Source organism: Gossypium hirsutum, chromosome A06 (assembly GCF_007990345.1).
Source record: "Gossypium hirsutum isolate 1008001.06 chromosome A06, Gossypium_hirsutum_v2.1, whole genome shotgun sequence".
In the NCBI taxonomy this organism is placed as follows: Eukaryota; Viridiplantae; Streptophyta; class Magnoliopsida; order Malvales; family Malvaceae; genus Gossypium; species Gossypium hirsutum.
The window spans coordinates 121088092-121112046 of NC_053429.1; the positions used below are offsets into that span (position 1 = coordinate 121088092).

At 34.0% G+C, this 23955-nt stretch overlaps 2 protein-coding genes across 3 annotated transcripts; both read left to right on the forward strand.

Annotated features, from left to right (window-relative positions):
- The first annotated feature begins 6539 nt into the window (after positions 1 to 6539).
- LOC107963452 (uncharacterized) lies at positions 6540 to 8037 on the forward strand. 2 transcript variants are annotated; one of them, XM_016899966.2, is made up of 2 exons: positions 6540 to 6990; positions 7449 to 8037. In XM_016899966.2, the coding sequence occupies exons 1-2, from the start codon at positions 6807 to 6809 to the stop codon at positions 7544 to 7546; spliced, it is 282 nt and encodes a 93-aa protein (XP_016755455.1). In that variant the 5' UTR covers positions 6540 to 6806; the 3' UTR covers positions 7547 to 8037. The 2 variants fall into 2 exon arrangements, with proteins under 2 accessions (XP_016755455.1, XP_016755454.1); XM_016899965.2 differs by having other exon boundaries at positions 7444 to 8033.
- A 5728-nt stretch (positions 8038 to 13765) lies between these two features.
- Positions 13766 to 15863, forward strand: LOC107963118 (uncharacterized). The gene is made up of 2 exons (XM_016899704.2): positions 13766 to 14979; positions 15468 to 15863. The coding sequence occupies exons 1-2, from the start codon at positions 13898 to 13900 to the stop codon at positions 15703 to 15705; spliced, it is 1320 nt and encodes a 439-aa protein (XP_016755193.2). The 5' UTR covers positions 13766 to 13897; the 3' UTR covers positions 15706 to 15863.
- The last annotated feature ends 8092 nt before the right edge of the window (positions 15864 to 23955 follow it).

Consider the following 23955-nt stretch of genomic DNA (forward strand, 5'->3'; position numbering starts at 1 on the left):
TAAACTTGCGCTCAACAGGGACATAGCCGTGTGCCATGCCCGTGTGAAGGTTCTCAGGCCATGTGCAATTCTGACTTGGATTAATGTCGACACGGCCGTGTGGCCTACCCGTGTGTCACACACGGGCATATGGATCACCCATGTGGAAGTGCCTAGGCCTTGTGAAACACTGATTTAGGCTTAATTTTTCGTTTTTAGCCCGTTTCTCACTCTTTTTGCTATCCTAATCTTTCCTGAGTATAAAACATGAAATTAAAGGATTAAGAGCATCAAATTCAATGAAACCAAGGAAAAATCATCCATAAATATGCCAAGCATGGGGTAAAAATATGTATATATTATGGTTTATCAATCCCAATCTCACACCTTGCCCTTCTTCAACAAGTCTATTAATGGTGCAGTAATTTTGGAGTAGCCTTCAATGAAGCGTCGGTAATAATTTGCCAACTCAAGAAAAGACCGCAACTCTATTACCTTGGTTGGTGACTCCCAATCAACAATAACCCGAATTTTTCCTTCATCTGTCCAAATTTTGCCACCTCCCACAACATAGCCGAAAAATGGTACCTCACGTTGAGAAAATGAGCATTTCTCCTTTTTGACGTAAAGCTCATTTTCCCACAAGGTTTGAAAAACTTCCCTCAAATGTTCTACATGTTCCCCAAGTGACTTGTTGTATACCACAATGTCGTAAAGATAAATAACCATAAAATGGTCTAGAAAGGGTTGGAGTACTTTATTCATTAGGGTACAGAATGTAATTGAAGCATTCATCAATCAGAAGGGTATGATAAGAAACTCATACGAGACATAACAAGTTACATATGCGGTCTTTGGCTCATCCCCTTATTCTATTTTGACTTGATGGTATCCAGATTACAAATCCAACTTGGTAAATCATCTCGCACGATCAAGTTGATCAAATAGGTCTATAATGAGTGGAATTTGGCACTTATTCTTGACAATGATTTTGTTCAATGCTTGATAATCAATGCACAATCTCAATGACCTATCGTGCTTCTTCTGAAACAATATCGGCACGTCGAATGGAGATTTAGATGGCCTAATTAATCCAACATCTAAAAGCTAACATCTAAAAGCTCCTTCAACTATTTTCATGACTCTTATAATTCTGGCGGGCACATCCAATATAGGGCCCTAGCTGACAGCTCCATGTTGGGTATCAACTCGGTCCTGTGATCCACCTCTCTCTTCGATGGTAACTTCTTGGGCAACTCAGCAGGCATCACATCTCAAAAAGACTGTAGCAACTATACTACTTCCTTTGGAATCTCACCAATGGGTTTAATGACTTCTTCGACTTTCAAGATTGCTAAGTAAGAGACTTCATCTCTTTGTACCCCCTTAACAGATTAGATCATCTATAGTGTCTAAGATTCCATACCACCGTCATATTTCATTGGTACAAAACATTGTTGATGTGAATCTAAGATCAACATGCAATCGGCAAAAGAAAAGTGACACACCTTAATCTGATAAAGAAAACTTAATCCAACTAAAAATTCATAGCCATCAAGTGGTATTACATTAATAGTCTCCTTATCAATCAAATTTTCAAGTTGGAGTTCTACTCTTTTTGCCACACCCTCTATTACAATACGTTTCAAATTCACCGTATTAATGCAACCCGATTCCTTCTCAACCTTGAGACCAAGTTCTCAAGCTATCTCTTTGGACATGAATAAATCTGACACACCTATATCAATCCATCCATAAAGGAGAAGAATGCCTCCTTCTTACCCATATCTGAAATCTAGAGCATGAGTTCACTGAACTCTCACACATACTTCCTAATTGTGCATTGTTGCGTAAGTCAACACAACTTTACTTGAACCTCATCCTCGACATACTCCAAGTAAACTGTGCATTGAATTCCTTTTGGAACTCCTCCTAAGTCCCAATTGCAGCTCTACCATGTTTCTCATCCATAGACCTACGACTCCACTATAACAAAGCAACATCAGCAAAATACATAGCAACAATGTTTAACTTAGTACCATCGTCCATAATGCCTTTAGCATAGAAGTATTGCTCTATTCCCATAAGAAGTTGTTCATGTCTTTTGCGGAACTTTTCCCTTTAAATTTTTTCGTCTTCAAGATATCCACGTTGGGCTTGGGTGCCATAGAAAACACCACCTAGAGCAGCCTTATAGATTGTGAGCTCACCCTTGAGCTCCGCAATCTCTTCCTTCAAGGCCGTCAGGTAGCCTCAAAAGCATCATCCCTTCCAGTTTGCTTGTTTTCAGTGGAATTGAGAAATTCCAACACATAGTCCTTAAGCTGATCCTTTTTTAAATCCAACCCATCAATGAGCCCTCCCTCAATTTTCTCAAGTATCTTCCTCACGTCCCCCATGGGCTTCTCGAGAGTAACTATTTGTCCTTCCAAGTCGACAACATGTCCCTCGATCGGCTTGCTCTCTTGGCCCTTCCACAGGTATCTGTTGGCTGAACATGATTGACTACCTTTTTCGACATCTCAATTCTTCAAAACCTTAGCTCGGATACCAATTGTCATGGAGCTAGAACTTTAGTCTCGCAATCTGTGCTGCATTAGGCGATTTCTTCACTTCAAATGTGCCTAAGTTAGTCTAACTCTCGCAAAACGAGAATTCTTGACAGAAATTATCTTAAGGCACTGAAAACAAAGTGGAGGCAACTCAAAAGAGAAAAAAGCTTGAAAGAACAAAAACATAAAAGCATAAAGAGTTTGAGTGAATGCTCTCAAATAATTCTATTACTCAAGAATAATATGATCACAAATGAGGAGAAGAGGCCTCTATTTATAATTGAGCTCCCCCGGATCAAATGGTACAAATTACTAAAAGCAATCTACAAATCAGATCTCCTAAAATTTACATAATCAAATCTTCTAATTTTACTACTCATACTTTCCATACTATGTAGATTGACTTTTAATCTCTCCAAGCCACAAGTCAGTCATGTTAGGTCATGTAATCCCTCGCGAGCAAGATGGACAATTCATGTGTGTCATGGTTACAGGCTCCCTTATGCAGCCCGTGACACTTGCATGAGGTGCTGGTGGTTATTCCTTCTCTAGTTCCCACTATTTGACCTTTTCACTTTGTAAGTCTTGGCTTTTCAACCACAAAAGATAATTGGCGCCTCTTTCTTCAACTCAAAGAAGTCGAGATTCATCCATTTATGGCCCTAATATTTCTACTAGCTTTGGTTTCTCCTATTTTCATTTGGGTAATAGTTTGAGTTTGTCCTGAGTGATTAGGTATAGGGGGTTGAGCTTGGATTCACAAGGTCGTTTTGTGGTCCATTATAAGAAGTTTATGATGGAGAAAGACCTCGTCCCTTCATTACCCCTAATGAAAGGTTATGTTATTGTTTTTATATTTTGTGAAAAAAATAATTTCATAAAGTATTCTTCACATTTTTCTATAAATTTTTATAATTTTTTATAGACAAAATGAATTTAAGTGATAAAAAAAAAGAAATACTATCACAATTTTCATTATTTACTTTATCACAACTATTTTTATCCATAATTACTATAAACACGACCCTATTGTCACACTTCAAAAGCATGTTTTAAGGACACCCAAACAACAAATACTTGTTCTATCAAAATCTCGAAAGATTAGCATGGATATGTTGAAGAGCTGCTAACATGTAACTTTTTGTTAATTATAGAAATGTCCTAATTTTTTTTCCTTTTTTCATGGTTTTTATATTTTTCTCGTAATAATATATTTTTCTTCGTGTTATTAAATCCGTTTAAATTATTTTTTTAAAGAGAACTTCTTTAATTCATTTCATAAATGAGACCATATAATTTGAGGAAGAGGAACAAGAAACATTCATCGTAGGTATTAAAGGACAAGCTCCGTCAATACAACAAAGGCTTCAACCTTAACATTAATAGAACATTATGACACGTTGACAATTGATTCTATCACAATTCAAGCACAACATATTTGGATTTATTGTAAGCACGACATATTTATAGTGATTGCAAGCACTTAATACGATAAGAAATCAGCCTCAGATGGTCCAAAGCGGTGAGAAAAAATTGACAAAAGAATTGAACATCTACCAAATTAGAGAAGACAAAACCATCCATAAAATTACTTGCAAAAGCAAGACTAAAAAATGTGCTACAAGAGCAGATAAAAATTTCTAAAAGTGAAGGTTTATTTTACAATAGAAAACAAAAAAAAAACTTAAAATAACACAGGTCCAAACCAATTCGTAAAATCATTTATTATTTTGAAAAACTCTCAAATTATAAATAGATTAAGAACTCGACGAAGAGTCACCCACTTTTCAAGAGAAACTGCTGATGGCCGGTGGAGTTTCAGTGGCGACAAGTATCGTCATCTATCCATCACAACTTGTGAAGATATCAAAGATATACACAAGATATATCTACAAATTAAAAAAAAAAAAGAGAAAACACATAAAGTAAGAGAAAAAAAATTGATGAGAAAAAAAAAACGAGCGATAATAAACTCCAAAGATAATACCACCATCGATCAAAACAATGTCTAAATTATTCTATATTTATAAAAATTTTAACAAATAAATAATTTGTCTAATATAAAGCTCGACATGTTTATAATATCATTATTCATAATGTAATCATATCTAACTATTTTTTAGACTAATCTAATGTCTATATGAACCAAACATCAACCTGTGTCTGGTAAATTATGTCATCTAATTTTCTTGTTAATAAAATTTCTTTTTCAAGAATTGTTATGAATATCCTTTTCAACGTTCCCAAGTTGCTTCTTTTTCTATTTTTAGGTTCTATTTCTGTATCATACTATTTTTTTACTAAAAAAAAACTAGTTTTCTAATTTGGTCATTTGCTTTATCTTGTTATTAAATTTTATCATTTTTCAGCAAAATAGTCATTACACGGTGGCTCTATATTGACCATTGAAATCATTGATATGGAACAATCCATACTATGAATAACATGTGAAAATGTTTTTTTTGTGTGTGTGTGTGTGTTTTAACATTTATAAACCTCTCCAAAAACTCAAAATGAAGACTAAACTCATTTGATTTGAGCCCAAATTTTATATTTTCATTCTTCTATATTTTTTAATTCTCCTACAAAAATATTCACATTCTATGTACTCCTACAAAAATATTCACATTCTATGTAAGTATTCAATTTCTTTTACTCCATGAAAATTGCTTCCGGTTTAATGTCGGGGTTTCATTTGATATTTTAACATATTTGCTTTTACGTTACTTTTGAATTTGATTTTCTAATATCCGGTTTCGAATTTTAGATCATATAATATGCAGTTTTTTTTAACAGATTGAGGCCTGTTTAAACTATGGAACTAAAGTTTACACGTAGAGAATCTGCAGAAGTCAATATTCAAAACCCCACAAAATTCAACCTCTTTAATCTCATCTATAAGATCTGCCAATCCAGTTAAGTGCAGCCAATTTTTGGCCTATGGTTTCCTTTATCGTTCATCACGCTTTAACTCGAGAAAGTTGAGGGCTTATTGTTGCTCAAGCTTTGATAGCTTCCCCCATGAAAATGGTGTTCACAAGAGCATAGAATCAAGTCCTTCAAAGCATCTTTTACCATTAAAGGTTGAGTTCCTCGATCCCACATCGCTTGGAATTTATCCTGAGATTGGCCCGAGAGAGACAAGATTCGAAGGTTCACCATCGAACAGAAAGCAAACAACATGGGGATCCAACATTCGCTAAGGTTCATAAAGAGAAAACAAGGGTGGAAATTGGATAGTTTCATTGATAACGCAAGTGAATTTGCATATTCCTCGGTTAAAAATGCATTTCTTCATTACTTTTCATAATCAGAGAGATTCAAACTACACACTGATTATTAGGGAAGGTTTTTATTCCGAAGACTTGATGGTCGTCATATCTAAAATCCAACAAGACATGACGTTAACCTTTGTATGGTTGTTCCAACATGTGTTTTCCAAAACGCCGACACTCATGGTTTACGTCATGCTTCTTTTGGCAAACTTTTCGATTCAATCAATGAGGGTGTTGAAAATTGGCCAACTATACTGCTGTAATATTTTCGAATGAAATACATGTTAGCAATTATGCATTTTGTAGCAACATATTTTTTGTTTTAGTTGCAATATAATTTAGTTTGGTTGAGAATGAACTTTGATGCTGATGTTCTAATGGGATGATTGAGTGTTGAAAGATAACTACCAAGCAGCAACATGCAAATGACCAAGCCACCAAGCAGCAGCATGCAAATGTCCATGGTGTAATTCGGTTGAAGAACCTTTTTTGTAATAGTTGACTTTTGTTAGTTTGGTTGTAATCTATTTATGTAATGTTCAGTTAGGAATTAATCATGTACTTAGCTGATTTAGCAGTCATTTAGGTTGTCTTTAAGCTGATTTAACAGCTTGGATACTTGCATAAGCAAATTTTAATAGTCTCAATGCTGATTAGTGGGGTTAGTTGAATATTTGGTAACGTATTTGACTATAAATGTATTGTTTTCTTATTGAATGATACAGAGCTATCAGCCATAAGCTCCCTTACTGCACATTTGTGAGCAAGTAAAAATATTTCTTGCATCTTGCTTCATTGTCTTGTTCTGTTCTCTGTTTTCTTCCTCTGCTGTCAAAAAACCCAACACACAGAAAAAGCTTCTTTCGATGCAATCCAACAAGGATTCACTCAAAAAGTTGTTACTGAAACTGTGTTAGTTTCGGACAAGGAAAGTGAAAAAGAAGAACAAGAAGATCAATGTCCTAAGGTCAATGGGGAGGTTAGGTTATTGAAATCAATAATGGATGAGGCTTCAAGGATGAGAGGGGAGTCAATTCGTAAAGCCCTTGATTATCCTATAAGGCAACAATTGGTTTCTCCATTGCATGTGGAGCTCGAACCAGATAACTATGAAGTTCATTTCAGAACAGATCTTGTTTGCCAAATGTGTATTGCCGAGTATCCTAATAATGCTCTTTTGCTTGGTAAGTATGCTCAGTTCCTTTAGCTTATTGTTAAGGACTACTTCAGGTACAATTTTTGCCTTTATTTGGAAAAAAAAAGATGGCTGATTTTGGTTTCAGACATTTGTAGGAAAAACTCCCAAAAAATTGAGTACAATCAAAACTGAGCTTACTCTTCAATCCAGATAATATAGCAACCTGAACTCACAAGAGTAGACCCTTGCAACTCTTACAAGCTATTGTAACTTTGAACTCTACTGTATTGGATAAGATATTATCCGATACAAATATGTTTAATTATTTTTAAGTTTTTCTTTTTTAGAGGATCCTCAAAGGATCATCAGCCATACTCAAATCCCTAAATCTTTAACACATGAATATTAGACACCAATACTTGAAAACAATAAATAATAAAAGCAACATAATTTACTACCTTATCGGTCTGGTACTAATTTCTTTGTTTTATATACGCAGTGCAGAAGAGTGCTTCAAATGTGCTATTGGGGTGGACCCTCAAGATGTCGAGGCATTGGGACTATCTGCCGATTTCTTTTGGCAAGTTAGAAATGATCATTGAAGAGCCGAAGAAATGTATCTGCAAGCCATCACGTCTGACTCAAAAAAGTCTTTTCAAACATTAAAATATGCAAATTTCTTATGGAGCACTGGTGGAGAAGGCACTTGTTTTGTATTTGATGCATCAAAATAGTAATAAACTGCTTACGAAAAGTAGATATGACTCCCTCCTTTCATTGGATATTCTTAATGCTTTATACATATTCAAAGGTTCCTCTTAGGTAGATAGAACTACAAATAGATATACTTTATGTTTATAAATTCCTTCTTTGTGCTCTTGGAGGTCATGGGGTGTTGATTGATATCGGATTCAAAAGCCACTTGTTGTACTAACATAGGGCTGCAATTAAAGTCTGAGCACTAATGGATGAATCATGTGAAGCTAGTTGCCCATCTACTAGGCACCCTTTCATTCAACATACTGTTTGGATATAGTGACTTTAGTATAATTTTTTTTTATAATGTAGTTGTAATTTTTTAAATATATTGATTTAATAAAATATTATCATTTACATTAATATCATTTGCATTTATTATCTATGGTTTTTGTATGTAAAATATAAAAAATAAAAAATATTTACTCACAGTTATCTAATATTTAACTAATATTAAGTTACATTACGTGGTTGAATCATAATGTAAGAAGGCAACTTGCATTAATAGGTAATCTATAAGGTCCATAGTCTAATTGAAATTGAGAAATCAATTAAAAGGTTATTATGTGGTTTATCAAGTCCAAATAGAAAATATCTTGTTGTGAGTATCAGATTGGATGACTCAAAGAGCATAAAGACATAAATGTGATTGTCTAGACTAACAATTTATTGGATAGGACCTAAATAAAATAGATCTTAAACTTGAATCTCCTACACATATCAGATTTGGTAGTCACCAACTCTCGAGCATATCTACTCAATTTAACAAATTCATTTTCATATTCTGTCACAGTCATTTTATTTTACTTCAAATCAATAAATTCTCGTTTCTTATTTTCTGAATATAGTTGGCACACAAACTTTTTTTAAAATTCTGATAAGAAGAAATTCCATGTAATTCTTTCAACTGAGTTTACGCTTCTCACTGTGACCCACTATTGATAAGCTTCATCTTTTAATAATGATACTGCACATCTCAACTTATCTTCATTTGAATACTGCAACTCTTCAAATACTCTCTGACTGTTTACTAACTAGTACTCAACCATAATAGAATCATTGACTTGAAACAAGTGGTTGCGATTGGGGCTGTAATTCTAGCACAGGAGGAGCAGAAGGTGGAGAAGAAACTGGAGGGGTAACAGTTTTCATGAACTGCTGAAGCAACTGACTTAACATTTGGAAGAAGGCTTCTTGTGTTGGTCCTCCTTCCCTAAATATATTGATTCTGGTTTAATTCTTATCACTTTATTAGACTCTTGTCTCTGCTCAGACTTTGCTTCCCTTCTAGGCATTGAATTTACAGGTTCTCCCAGCTCATTTCGGGCCGAAGGTGGAGGTACACGTTCTCCTCGATTAGGGTTAGAGGGCTTTCTCTCTACTTTATCATTTGTAGCTTCTCTAGAATTTTGAGACATCTTCAATCTATATCACAAATTTTAACTTTATCAATAAACAAAAGTTAGTTAAAGCAAAGCAACAATGTGATCATCCTATTGGAGGATTTAGGAAATTCATAGTGTTAAATATGACTCCTATTTTCAGTCAAATTTGAGAAATAATCTTTCAATTAAACTCTATTTACTTGTTTCAATCAAACACTGATTAGTTTAGATTATTTTATTATTATTTGACCTACGAATTTAGCCTATAAATAGGCTCTTTTACAACCTTAGAAAAATATACCCATTAGAGATTAGAACTCATAACACATTTACAAAATTTTGTGTTTACGTTTTTTGGGTTCTTTGTTTTCGGGTTTTCGGGGTTTAGTTTTTATCTTCATCTTTTGTACTCTTCGTTCTTTTGTCATTATAGTAAAATTATCTTTGCCCGTGGTTTTTATCCTCATTGGAGGGGTTTTTCCATGTTAAATTTGTGTGTTCAATTTCTCAAATTATTCCGCTATTTTCTTGTTCGTTGCTTAATCGGGTCGATTCCTAACAAGTGGTATCAGAGCTAGTTCAATTTTCATAGATCAGCCCGTTCAGATATGGCAACAACAAGGTTTGAAATTGAGAAGTTCGATGGTGAAACAAATTTCAATCTGTGGCAAGTTCGGATGATGGCAATTCTAGTTCAGTCAGGCTTGAAAAAGGTTGTTACCGGGAAAAAGCCTGAGAATCTAAATAAAACAGAATGGGAAGAGCTTGATGAAAAGGCTTTGTCTGCAATCCAGTTGTGCCTCGCGAATACGGTATTGCAGGAGGTATTGATGGAGAAAACCTCATCCGCCTTATGGAAAAGGCTAGAAACTCTTTATGCGACTAAGTCTCTTGCTAATTGTTTAGTGTTGAAACAACATCTATTTACGTTTCGCATGAACGAAGGTGAGCTTCTTAGAGATCACATTAGTTAATTCATTACTCTTTTAAATTATTTAAAGAACGTTGAGGTTCAGATTGACGATGAAGATCAGGCTATGCTATTATTGTGCTCGTTACCCCCTTCATACAAGTCTTTTAGGGAGACCCTGATTTAGGCAGAGATAAACTCTCGTTCGAAGATGTGAAGGGTCATTTGTTGAGTAGAGACAAACTTGACAATGAGTTTGGTTTGGATAGCAAGACAGATAGGCAAGCTTCCGTTTTGGTAGCATCAAAGAAACGAGATAAAAGATGTCGCTATTGTAAAAAGCTAGGTCACGTCAAAGCAGATTGTTATAAATTACGAAATAAAAAAGCTAATGAGAGTAACGAGGAAGATGTAGCTGGGGCTAATTTGGCCGATGAAAATGGTGATGATTTCTTGTTAGTGTCAACAAGCGATAACACCAAGCTCACGTCCAAGTGGATCCTAGATTCAGGATGTTCTTTCTACATGTGTCCCAATAGAGAATGGTTCTCCACATACAGTTCGATTGAAGGTGGAGTTGTGCGCATGCGAAACGATTCATCTAGTAAGGTAATTGGTATTGGTACTGTTAAAATTAAGATGCACGATGGGACGATTAGGACACTCTCAGATGTCAGGTATGTACCTGATTTACGAAAGAATCTCATCTCCTTAAGTATTTTAGACTTGAAAGGATGCAAAATCAACATCGAGTCGAGCAACATTAAAGCATCTCGTGGAGCTCTCGTTTTGTTAAAAGGTAAAAGAACCAGCAGTCTTTATATTCTGGAAGGTTATACAGTGACTGGTGAAATCGGACGTCCCTCATCCGTTGCGGAGTTGAAGTCAACTTGTTTGGAGCGGAGGCAACTTGGTTATAGGAGGGAAAAAAGGTATGACTGTTTCGTTGAAGAGAGGTTCTCTTTTGGATGCAGGTTTTGAAAAGTTAGGGCACTGTGTTCGTGAAAATTAGACCCGGGTTAGTTTTGATTTGGCAATGTACAAGTCGAAGGCTAGAAGTCTTTCAGTTTCTAAGCACAAATTCGACTCAGTTAATTCCCTGCATAGTTCAAAATAGGCTCGTGGCGGGCTTTGGCAAAGATGGCGTTGTGAAAATATGAGTCAAGATGGAGGTTTGTTAAATATGACTCCTATTTTCAGTCAAATTTGAGAAATAATCTTTCAGTTAAACTCTATTTACTTGTTTCAATCAAACACTGATTAGTTTAGATTATTTTATTATTATTTGACCTATGAATTTAGCCTATAAATAGGCTCTTTTACAACCTTAGAAAAATATACCCATTAGAGATTAGAACTCATAGCACATTTAGAGAATTTTGTGTTTACGTTTTGTGGGTTTTTTGTTTTCGAATTTTCGGGGTTTAGTTTTTATCTCCATCTTTTGTACTCTTCGTTCTTTTGCCATTATAGTAAAATTATCTTTACCCGTGGTTTTTTATCCTCATTGGAGGGGTTTTTCCACGTTAAATTTGTGTGTTCAATTTCTCAAATTATTCCGTTATTTTCTTATTCGTTGCTTAATCGGGTCGATTCCTAACACATAGAAATGACCAATCAAAAACAAGTAGTGATGCAAAGAACAAATGAAGGGGGGGAAATTGGAAAGATGCCCAAAACGCACTCTTTGTGTATTTTTAATTCAATTACCAACTACTTGAAAGAATACTCCAAAAACAGACACACCAATAAGAAAGCAATGCTATAACCTTTGTTAGCCAAAATAAGAAGAAGACATTAGTTTTAGGATTCTAATAGAAAATAAATAAAAAGATTATTTGTCTTGGAGCATATAATATTCTTGGGGAAGTCAGGTTAAATTATCTTGGTATTGGTCTCTGGTTACGTAGCAAGAGTTAAGGATGTTCCTATATCTGAATCTCTCATCCACCTAAAACTCTGTAATCCAAGAGCTATTACTCAGAAACCTATGAATGTGTACGAAAAATCACTTTAGACAAAGCTCTGACAAACATGCAATTTCTAACCCAATTTCCAAGTTCATCGTTAAATACTGCAGAATGACCAGGAAATTTCTTTGGTTTTCTCCAATTTCCAATGCAATGAGAGGATTGAAGTTAAAACCCCGAGCTTCTATACCTAAGATTCAAGCTTTTCTTGTTATAAGTCCAAGATATGCAGTAATAATAGAAGATTAATGATTGATATCAAAGGCCCCTCATGCCCACAACTGCTGCCACCCATTTAAATAATAATTCAAGCATCAAAATTTTAATATTCTAAGCGTCAAAAGCCATTTAGTTATTCATTTAAAGATGGAGTAAAATTTTCAATATGCTAAAAAGTAAATTATATTTCACACTAACAATATGCTAAAAAGTAAATTATATTTCACACTAACTTTCTTTTATAATTTTTTTTATGTGATGAATCTGATAATAATTTTATATTGAATCTCGTTAATTTATTAGCTTAACATCTATATTATCTTTTTAATCAATAAAATAAATATATTTATATTAATTATGTTGACAATAAAAATCTTATTCTTTTACTATTTCCATGGAACGCATGCTTTCTGTAAGTATTAATTCACTCGAATTTGTTGTTTTTCGTCCTTCTTGGCTCCTTGCGTTTAACTTTGGAGTTTTCTTTGGTTCATCTCCTTCTGTAGTTGTCTAGAGGAGTATTGGAGGTACTATTTTTTTTTTGGGAAAAGAGAAAAGTGAGTCAATAAATTAAAAAATTTAAATCAAATTACTATGATAAGATAGAATCATCAACTCGATTAATTTAAAATTTTTTCACTCAATTCGATTGAACGTTTACTACTAAATTTAATAAGTTAATACAAAATAATATCTGAATATTAATTTGATAAGAAAATAATTATTATATCTAAATATAAAGTATTATTTAATACAAATTCAACATTTAATCTATTTTACTTTTTTAAATATCCCAACCCCTCACTTCACCTTGCTATTTCTGACACTAGACTTCCACAAGAGACAATGTGTTAAAGACGATTGATTCAAATAAGATAGCCATGCATGTTAAGCCCTTCTTTCCTTATGGCTTGCAGCTTGTAGTGTAAGTACATCGCCTTGGTGGTTAAGTGGGTAGAGAAAAGCCATAGTATTCTGATCAGTTGGCAGAAGTCTCAAACCCAGCTAGCTGATCTTTGGCTTGTTAAGTTGTTCAGATAATTTTATAATTTAAGTGATAAAAAAATATTATCACATTTATTACAACTAGTTTTATCTATAATCACAGCCTCAACTGTCACAATGTCAATCTTGTTCTAGGGTTAGATCAAGATAACCCAAACTTCAGCATATCTCTTATAGTTTCTATCATCTTTTCTTGTTATGGGATTTTCCCTTTTTATAGTTATTATCATCCTTTTTCCAAGTTTTCAAGTTGCTTCTTTTTCTATTTTTGTATCATATGATTCTTTTTCTCAAATGCTGATGATGCAATTTGGTCATCAACTTTATCTTTTTTATATAAAAATTGGTCATGAGTCAATCAACTAAGACACATGGATCAATATTAACCATTGAAATCATTGAAATGGACCAACCGGTTCTATGAATAACAGGTGAAAATGTTCTTTTTAATGTTCTAACATTTTCAAAACTCTCCAAAACTCAAAAAAAAAACAAAAAAGTTTGATCTGATTTCAACCCAAATTTTATATTTTTATTTTTAACTATTTTTTAATTCTTCGACAAAAAGATTCACATTCTGGGTAAGTTTTCAATTTTATTTATTCCAAGAATTTAGCTTGCCGATGAGATGATTTTAGCTTTAATGAATTTTCTTCATTGTTTTAATGGAGGATTTTCTTTTTTAACAGATTGTGACCAAATTAAGCTATGGAACTAAAGTTTACACCTACAAAGAATCTACAAATATCAATATTCAGAACCCCACAAGAATCACCCTCTTTAATATCATCTATAAGATCTGCCAATCAAGTTAAGTGCAACCAACCTTTGTTCTATGGCTACCTTCATCGTTCATCACGTTTTAGCTCAAGAAAGTTGGGGGCTCATTGTTGCTCAAGCTTCAATGTATTCCCCCGTGAAAACAGTGTTCACAAGAGCATAGAATTGAATCCTTCAAAGCAGCCTTTACCCTCAAAGGTCGAGTTCCTATATCCCACATCGCTCGGAATCTGTTCAGAGCCATCGGATTGGCCTGAAAGAGATGAGATTCGAAGGTTCACCATCGAACAAAAAGCAAACAACATGGGGATCCCACATTCACTGAGGTTGCGAAAACAAAGGGGGAAGTTGGATAGTTTCGTTGATAATGAAAGTGGATTTGCATATTCCTCTGTTAAAAACGCCATTTCTTCATTAGTTTTCATCATCAGAGAGATCCAAAACTACACGCTGATAATTAGGGAAAGTCTTTATTCCGAAGATTTAGTGGATGTCATGTCTAAAATCCAACAAGACATGACGTTAACTTTTGTATGGCTGTTCCAACAAGTGTTTTCCAAAACGCCGACGCTCATGGTTTACGTCGTGCTTCTTTTGGCAAATTTTTCTGTTCAATCAATGGCAGAAAAAGCTTCATTTGATGTAATCCAACGACAAGGATTCACTCAAAATGTTGTTACAGCAATCGTGTTGGTTTCAGACAAGGAAAGTGAAAAAGAAGAACAAGAAGATCAGTATCCAAAGGCCAATGATGAGATTAGGTTATGGGAACCAATGGTGGAAGAGGCTTCGAGGATAAGGGGGGAGTCGGTTCATGATAAAGCCTTGGAATATCAAATAAGGCAACAATTGGTTTCTCCATTGCATGTGGAGGTTGAACCAGATAACCATGAAGTTCATTTCAGAACGAATCTTGTTTATCAAATGCGTATTGTTGAGCAGCCTAATAATTCTCTTTTGCTAACAAATTATGCTCAGTTTCTTCACCTTGTTGTCAAGGACTATGACAGGTAAATTTTCTGCCTTCGGATTTGCGCTTTTATTTGTGCTCTCAATCTCTTTGCGTCAGATATGGGGTATGAGAATCGTAATTTGTAACGATTGGGATTTAGACGTTTACTCCTCATCTTCACTGTATCAATATACTAACCATATGCCCCCTAAAGTTTGCTACATGAAGGTGCACCTGAGTTTTGAATTAAAGGTTGAATGGGCACATATGTCGACATAAAACCTATCTTAGCAATAGGTTTAAAGTTTAAGATTTAAGGTTTGGAGTATCCTTAAAGCTTCATAAGCCTTACTCATATCCCTTAATGTGTTAGACACGAATATTAGGCACCACTGCTTAAAAACAATAATAATCAAAGTAACATAATTCACAGCTTTCAGAAAAGAACGAAAAATAAGAAAATAAACATTGATGTTTCACGTCGATATCAACTGCATGCCATTTATTTCTTGTATGATATTAACTTCTTTTGTTGTCTATCTGCAGGGCAGAAGAGTACTTCAAACGTGCTATTGAGGTGGAACCTCAAGACGCCGAGGCATTGGGACTGTATGCTGATTTCTTATGGGAAGTGAGAAACGATCAGTGGGGAGCTGAAGAAATGTACATACAAGCTGTCGAGGCTGACACCAAAAACCCTTTTCAAGTATCAAAATATGCAAATTTCTTATGGAGCACTGGTGGCGAAGGCACTTGTTTTGTATTTGATGAATCAAAAGAGTAATAAATAGTTTCTTGAAAGTAGATATAACTACCTCCTTCTAGTGGATATTACTTAATGCTTTGGACATATTTAGAAGTTCCAGTGTTAGTAAAATTTTCTATTAGTGTAGTATTTTTTTTGTATTTATTCGAATTGAATAATTAATAAATATTCATTTATTATTATTTACTCTATGCAAACATTTTCTCACTTTTATTGTAGGTAAAACAAATGTTAAAAGAAAAATATCAGCTTATTAAATTACCAATGGTTTTAAACTAATGATAAGTTGCATAATATAGATTGTTTTGTAATATAGGAGACAATTTATATTAATGGATAATTTAAATTAAGTTCTTTGTTATAGAATCACTATGAGCAAATTATTCATGTTAGGATCATGTTAGGACTATTTTGTTGTTTATAAGACCAATTTGGGAGATAATTTTTGTGTGACACCCCACACTCGATCCAGTCATCGAATCCAAATGTATGACGTCACATTACATTGCTGAAGCAACTCACACTATTGCAAATCAATAGATCAAACAATTTGGTATTAATCCATAAAAATTTCCAAACAATCATAATTATATCCATAAACACGATGAAGTAATGATAAACGATCTTGTGTAAAATGTTTCGGGTTCAAACAGGGTCAAATACGGAGTTAGGATTCGAATCCGAACTCAATGAGCCAAATTTAGCAGTGTGTCTCGAGACATTAAAGTTCATGTCTTGAAACTTGATCACTTATGTCTCGAGACACATATTCCTTGTTTCAGACCTTTAACTTTGATGTTTAGATGTCTCAGGACAAAAAGGTTCTTGTCTCGAGACCTAAAACAAGGCAAAATATAATTTCGGTTCGATATTTAGTAGTTTCAAGACAATATTGATTGTCTCGAAACCTAGCCATGTATGTCTTGAGACATGGTCAACCTATCTTGAGACCAATGATAAAAAATACCTGAGATCAATACTTTGTTCTTGGTGTCTCGAGACAATAGTCTCCCTGTCTCAAGACCAAATGGTAAAATGTCAAAATGTGCACTAAGTCAAGTATAGAAATGGTACTTATTAATCACCTAATTCATACCAATGTGATATACAACTTATAAAAGCACAACCATATATCTAAAATTCATAGCATTCGATGCATCATATTTTGTCATAAGCAAATAGTTAATTAAACAAGCTATACACATAAGTTTAACTACTTTAACCAAGCATCAAAATCAACAACTATCCAAATAATACACTTTTATAGCATATACTAATTCACTTAACATTAAGGTTTCTTCAAACCAAACTTCATTAAATCAAAACCCACCTATTTAACCTATAAAAACTGTGTCCAAACACTTAATGATCATGACATTCATTTCATCGTAATTAGCCTAAAGAACCAACTATCATTTTGTACGAAACTAATAATTCAACCAAAATATCTTAATATGCATAGTATAGAATGCATGATACCAAAATCAATCCAATAATTCACAAGGCATGCATCATCGTTATATTTACAAATCAAAACAACATAAAGACTCCAGAATGCTTCTTAATGACCTAGGTACGTGTCATGTATAATCTATCAAGTAAGCACATTAAAAAGGTGGCTGAGCTGAGAGAGTTGATAACTTGGATGCTGACAAACTTGCAAACACTTTAAGAACCTAAATCAAACCTGCATATGGAAACAAACAAATTTGTACATTGAGTATTTAATACTCAGTGGTACTAGAATAATTTGAATTCAAGTATAAAAGGTATTAAGATAACAAGTATACTACTAAAACATTAAATCAAATTATTAATAATTTCAAGATATCATTTCATTATATCAATTTCAATCTTAAGATCGTTTTATATTCAAATCACCTTGACTACTAACATGTATCATTTCTCAAAATGGCCTTTCATTATTAGAATTAGAATAGCATTTGATTACTAAGACAAGGGTGACATTTTATCATCAAATTAGAATGACATGTCACTTTCAGAATCAAAATGACATTTCATTTTCAAAATCAAAATAACATATCCATTATTTACTTTTAGCACCTATTAACTGGATTAAGCACAAGTACGGGTATGTGGATCAATCCCCTAACACTTCACAATAAGACCCAAAGTGCTGATCAAGCATGAATGCACTGATCCATCTAACACTTCATAGAATGTATTACAACGAAGTTGTAACGACCCGATTTTAGCCAGTGTTGAAAAATATGGTTTCGGAACCCAATTCCGTAAATCGAGCTTATGAGATTATAATAGAAGGATTTATGAAGTTAGTATGAAAGTATATTAATGAATGATCGAGTAATTAAAATCATTAATTTTAGTTCAGGGACTAAGTTGTAAAAATATAATCACTATTGAATTTTAATTTGAAAAATACTTTGAAGACCCATTTAACAATTAATCAAAGGGCTTAATGGTTATTTAATCATTGTTTCTTACTAGGTAGTGGAAAGATGATGAAGATATCCACTTAGCTCTTATAATTATAATTATAACACATATAAGTGCCTTCAATTAATACACAAAACATGATTAGCTTTTTAACTAAACTATTAATCTAAGTATAAATATATCAAATAGTGGGAGAGAGAATGAATTCATCATCTTTCCCTCAAAGTTTATGCCTTCCTTGATATTGAAAGAAAAGGAAAAATTTCAACGTCCTTTAGCCATTCGTTGAGTTTTTCTTCATAATTTTTTATTATCTAAGATTAGTAAAACATACCCATGTGTTAAATTTATTGGTTATTAAGTATATGTTAAGTTGTTGTTAACGAATTCTTGAGGAAACTATGGTTGAATGTTGAGAACTTTCGAATGATAAGTTTAAATTATGTTTAGATTGTATTAGAAAGTAGTGAATTTAGCTTAATTTTTAGAGTTAAGCTATATGGTTAATCTTGGATATTAGGGATTAAATTGAATAAATTGAAATTTGTTAAAAAAATTATGCTACAGATTAAAAGTACAAGGTCCCTAATGAAAGAATATGAAATTAGATTTTGATTCGATGTTAAATATTGAAAAATATGGGCAAATCGATTGTAAAGACCAAAATGAATAAAATACAAACTATGTTTAATTATTATGTGTTTTTCATGTGATTGTTTGAAAACTAATACAGTTTCTATAATTGAATTATCGTATGTAGCTAAAGATGGCATTGATCCGTCTCGAGATAAAGGAAAGGCGAGAGTCGTAGAAAAAAACCACTACAACTTAACAAGGGCTCTGTCTCCTCTTCCTATAAATAGATGGCACCGGTAGAGCTATGAACACAAAATGAGAGAAATTTTTTTCTAGTTTTTATTAAGAAAAGTGAATTTTTGTTTTCACCCCAAAATGAGAGAAAACTTTTTCTAGTTTTGTGTTTCTATTCAATTGGTTTGAGCCCACACTTGAAACAATTTATAGTACGAGAATAGCAGAGAATATCGTCTGGTTGAAAGTCGGGAACAACGAACATCCGCTAAGTCAAAAACACAGGTACGAATCTGATTAAGGTTTATTTCTATAAATATTACAAATTAGGTCGATTTTCAAAATTTTATTTTTTCGCTGTGTAAGAAAATTATTTTTAAACCAAGATTTTTCCAACATATTATACTTAGGACGTACCAATGAGGCATCGAGTGCCAGATATATTAGTGTGATGGTTGGATGATCTGTGCATCCGCCTCGAGTTTGTGTCCAGTTAATAGAGATTATGAAAACACTTATTTTGCCTATTGACTTTTTTTATTGAATCGTATATTTGTATATTAATATTTAAGCAATAAATGATGACATGTGAAATGACACATGATTTTGTTATTATGAGCCTTGAGGGTTGACCCGGTTATATAACGAATCAATAGATTCGAGAATGGAAAGAAAAGGTACCATGACTCTTTGTGATATACTACATTGTTCATGTAATTGAAAGGTATGGTATAAGGACTAAATGTTGATATATGGCATGATGAGTAACACAAATTGAAATGTTATGTTCATGATACTAGTAATGTGATTATGACTTAGATAGTGTATGAATACCATGCTATGTGTATTTGGTACGTTGCTTTTGTATGATTATTGATTTAAATCATGTTAGCACCATTGAGCCCTATTGCTCAGCATTTGGTTTGTTTCTTTTCATGCATAGTTGTCATAGATCTCGAATTCTCAAAGTGATCGGCAACATCCAAATTCAACTCTCTCAACTTAACAAAGTTTGTACAGTTTTTCTATGTTAATAACATGTGGCATGTAGCTAATATCTTGAATAAGTTTTTATGTTCATTTTGGACATTTAGGTACTTGTGGTAGAAATGCTTGTACTCTGTATATGTTCATGTTTAGGATGGTATGTATATGTACTAATCTAGTGAAACATGAGTATGCATGCTATTCGTATATGTAAGCTTGGTAACAAGGTATTGCTTACATGCCAGGTAATAAAGAGTGATGCATGTGACTAGGATGAATATGAATGTGTATCTTATCATGTGTTGAATGATGTTAAATGTGCCAAAAATAGTAGTTTGGCATTTGAATTAATGCCTAAAATGTACAATGTTGAGTTTTGGGGTCACTTAGACCATTTGGGATTTGTACTTGGTAGGTTTGAAAAGAATGATGCAAAATTGGGGAAAACTATCCTCATAGTCGTAACATTCCCCTGTTGGTGTCGCGACATTGAGTCCCCTATCTTGAATGCCATGACTTTCCGCTGCTGAAGTAGCGACATAACCACCCATCTCCATGGTCGCAACTCACTCCAAATGAAGTCACGAAATCATGTTATTGTATTCAATGTCACGACATTCATTCTTTGATGTTGCGACAACACCCTTGTATTAACTTATTTTACATTTTAATCCCCCATTTGTTACCGGAGTTTCATAAGGGCCTACTTATAATCTAGATTTAAATATTTGATGTTGATAGAAATTCTAAAACTCGAAAGGTTGCATGATTTGTTTTCAAATGTTAAATTAAAAGTCATTGTTGTTCAAAGTTAATGATATATTTTATCGTCAAAGTTTATCATTTTTTTATTAAAATAAATCGCCAATTAATCAACTAAGACATATGGCTCAATATTAACCATAGAAATCATTGACATGGAACATCAAGTACTACGTTCTTGATGATGATGTTAGAAAATCTGACTACCTTTTAATGCTCTAACATTTTCAAAGCTTTTCAAAACAAAGAGTAAGCTCATCTAATTTAAACCCTGATTGTATATTTTTATCCTTTTATATAATTTTGTAATTCTCCTACAAAAATATTCATATTTTAGATAAGTTTACGATCTTCCTTTTCAATTTTATTTACTCTATCAAATTTGCATCCGATTATATGTTCTCTTTTCTTATAACATTTTACGATATTTTCTAAATTTTTTAATTCCATTTTATGGCATTTTTTATTTTTTAAATATATATTTTTTACATAAATTTAAAAGTTCATATTAAAAAAACAGAATTATTCAACAAAAATAATTTTAATATTAAAGAATCCAAGTAACATAAGTATGCATAGAAAAGCAATAGCAATTTCTTATTTTGATTTAAGTTATTTCTTGAGTTTTCTTCTCTTAGAACCCTTAGGTTACTGTTGGTGTTAGACACACGTTAACCGGATGAAGTAAGAACTTCAATCTGGACTTTAACAGCAACGTATTTTACCCGGATAAAGAATGAAGGAAAAATGCTTGGAGTTCAAGCTTTGAGCTACTGCCAGGAATGAAGAACAGAATTTTGAAGGTAAAGAAAGATGGAGCATATGGAAAAAAAATCTAATGATTTCATTTAAAAGAAACTTTGGCTTAAAGCCATTACATATACCAGTCATTAGCTGGTCAAAAGATCAATAAATTCATCACCTAAACACTACCTAACTCCACTTATTACATTGGAACTAGGTGTTTTTGCTTGCAAACATAAACAAAGCTGGTGATCAGCTCTATCACCATCAAATTACATCAAACATAAACTAAACTAAGTTCAAAATGAACTAGAACACAAAATATAGACTAAATAAACTAAACCATAGAAACTGAAACAGTAGTATGGTTCTTCATCTGGTTAACTCATATTTTAACCGGATAACTTATGCTTTGTGATTAACTCCTTATCTGCATGAGCTGCATATCCACCTTTGTTGCTGCATGTGTTGCATGGGAACTAACTTCAACACTCCTCCTTAGTTTCCATGCTTGTAACACCTAGCTGCTTTCCCAGTTTTACAAACCTTGACACACCAAGGGCCTTTATGAAGATATCAGCAACCTGTTCCTCTGAATTGCAATGAATCAGCTCCACCTCTCGAGCTTGTTCCATCTCCCTTATCACATATAACTTGATGCTGAAGTGCTTTGTTCTACCATGGAAGACAGGATTCTTTGCAATTGCAACAGCAGACTTGTTATCACAAAAGATCTCTGTTGCCTCCCTTTGATGTAGGTTAAGATCAGCTAGAATTTTTCTTAGCCAAATGGCTTGATTTACAGCATTGGCAGCTGCAACATATTCAGCTTCTGCTGTTGATTGAGCCACCATCGATTGTTTCCTTGAGCTCCAACAAAACATGGTTAAGCCAAAGGTAAAAGCATATCCAGAGGTGCTTTTCATATCATCACTTGAACTAGCCCAATCACTATCAATATAGCCTCTCAATTTCAAACTTTCAACTTTGTTGAATAACACACCATAGTCAAGAGTGCCTTTGATGTACCTTAGCACTCTCTTTGCTGCTTGAAAATGCTGGACATTACAGCAATGCATAAACCTTGATAACATACTCACAGCAAACAAGATATCTGGCCTAGTTGTTGTCAAATATAACAAACAGCCAACTAGGCTCCTGTAGGTAGACTCATTGACTGGTTCATGATCTCCTTGGCTTGACAGCTTCATTCCAACAACAATAGGAGTGCTCGTTGGCTTACAATTCTCCATTGAGAACTTGGACAAAACCTTCAAGGCAAATGTTCTCTGTGCTAAGAAGATTTTTCCTTCTGTTTGGCGCACCTCCATTCCCAAAAAGTATGTCATTAGCCCCAAGTCAGACATTTCAAACATGTCCTTCATTTTGGCTTTGAATTCAGCCAATATGTCTTGATCTCCTCCAGTCACCAAAAGGTCATCGATATAGAGGGATACAATAAGCTGTATTTCAGCTTCATTCTTCTTGACATATAGTGTTGGCTCACTAACACTTCTGTTAAATCCCAAACTGACCAAGTAACTGTCAATTCGAGCATACCAGGCTCTAGGAGCTTATTTCAGGCCATATAATGCCTTCATAAGCCTGTACACCATTTGTTCTTTTCCAGACACAACGAAGCCTTGAGGTTGATCAATGTAGATCTCTTCTTCAAGGAAGCCATTTAGGAATGCAGACTTCACATCAAGCTGGTGGATTTTCCACTGCATTTGAGCTGCCAAGGCAATCAGCAATCTAATGGTGTCTAGCCTGGCCACTGGTGCAAATGTTTCCAGGTAGTCCAGGCTATATTTCTGGCTGAATCCTTTGACTACAAGCCTGGCCTTCAGTTTGTTCAAGCTCCCATCAGCATTTTGCTTGGCTTGATAGACCCACTTTACTCCAATAACCTTCCTCTTGGCTGGTCTAAGAACCAATTCCCATGTCTGGTTCTTCTCAATCATGGCAATTTCATCAACCATAGCCTGTTTCCAGCCTTCATCAGCTTCAGCTTCTTCAAAACTACATGGCTTTACTATGGCAACTTGAGCTATTTCATAAATTTTAGCCAAAAGTCTAGTGCCTCTGACTGGCATGTCATCAATGTCCATTTCAGGACTAATTTGTTAAGTTCAGCATGATCAACCATCAGCTCTTCAGAAACAGCCTCTGGCTCGTTCTTCTCCCAATTCCAGCATCCTTTTTCATCGAAGATCACATCTCTGCTTACTTGAATTTTGTTTGTTAAAGGGTCCAAAATCCTATAGCCCTTCTTGACCATACTATACCCGGCTAAAATACCAGGAATAGCTCTTTTGGACAACTTATCCCTCTTTACAGCTGGTATTTGGCTGTAACATAGGCAACCAAATACTTTCATATGAGCCAATGATGGCTTGAACCTGAACCGGGCCTCAAAAGGTGTCTTGTGAGCAAGTGCTTTGGTTGGAAGCCTATTCTGAATGTAGACCACAGTATTGATAGCTTCAGCCCACATGGTCTTGGGCAAATTCTTTTCAAACAATAAACATCTGGCCATATCCATCA

Excerpts from the sequence above, each read along its gene's own strand:
- LOC107963452 (XM_016899965.2), top strand. The coding sequence starts at position 6,807 with ATGGATGAGGCTTCAAGGATGAGAGGGGAGTCAATTCGTAAAGCCCTT. Across the intron at positions 6,991-7,443 it reads TAATAATGCTCTTTTGCTTG|TGCAGAAGAGTGCTTCAAAT; the intron begins GTAAGTATGCTC and ends TTATATACGCAG.
- LOC107963118 (XM_016899704.2), top strand. The coding sequence starts at position 13,898 with ATGGAACTAAAGTTTACACCTACAAAGAATCTACAAATATCAATATTC. Across the intron at positions 14,980-15,467 it reads GTTGTCAAGGACTATGACAG|GGCAGAAGAGTACTTCAAAC; the intron begins GTAAATTTTCTG and ends GTCTATCTGCAG.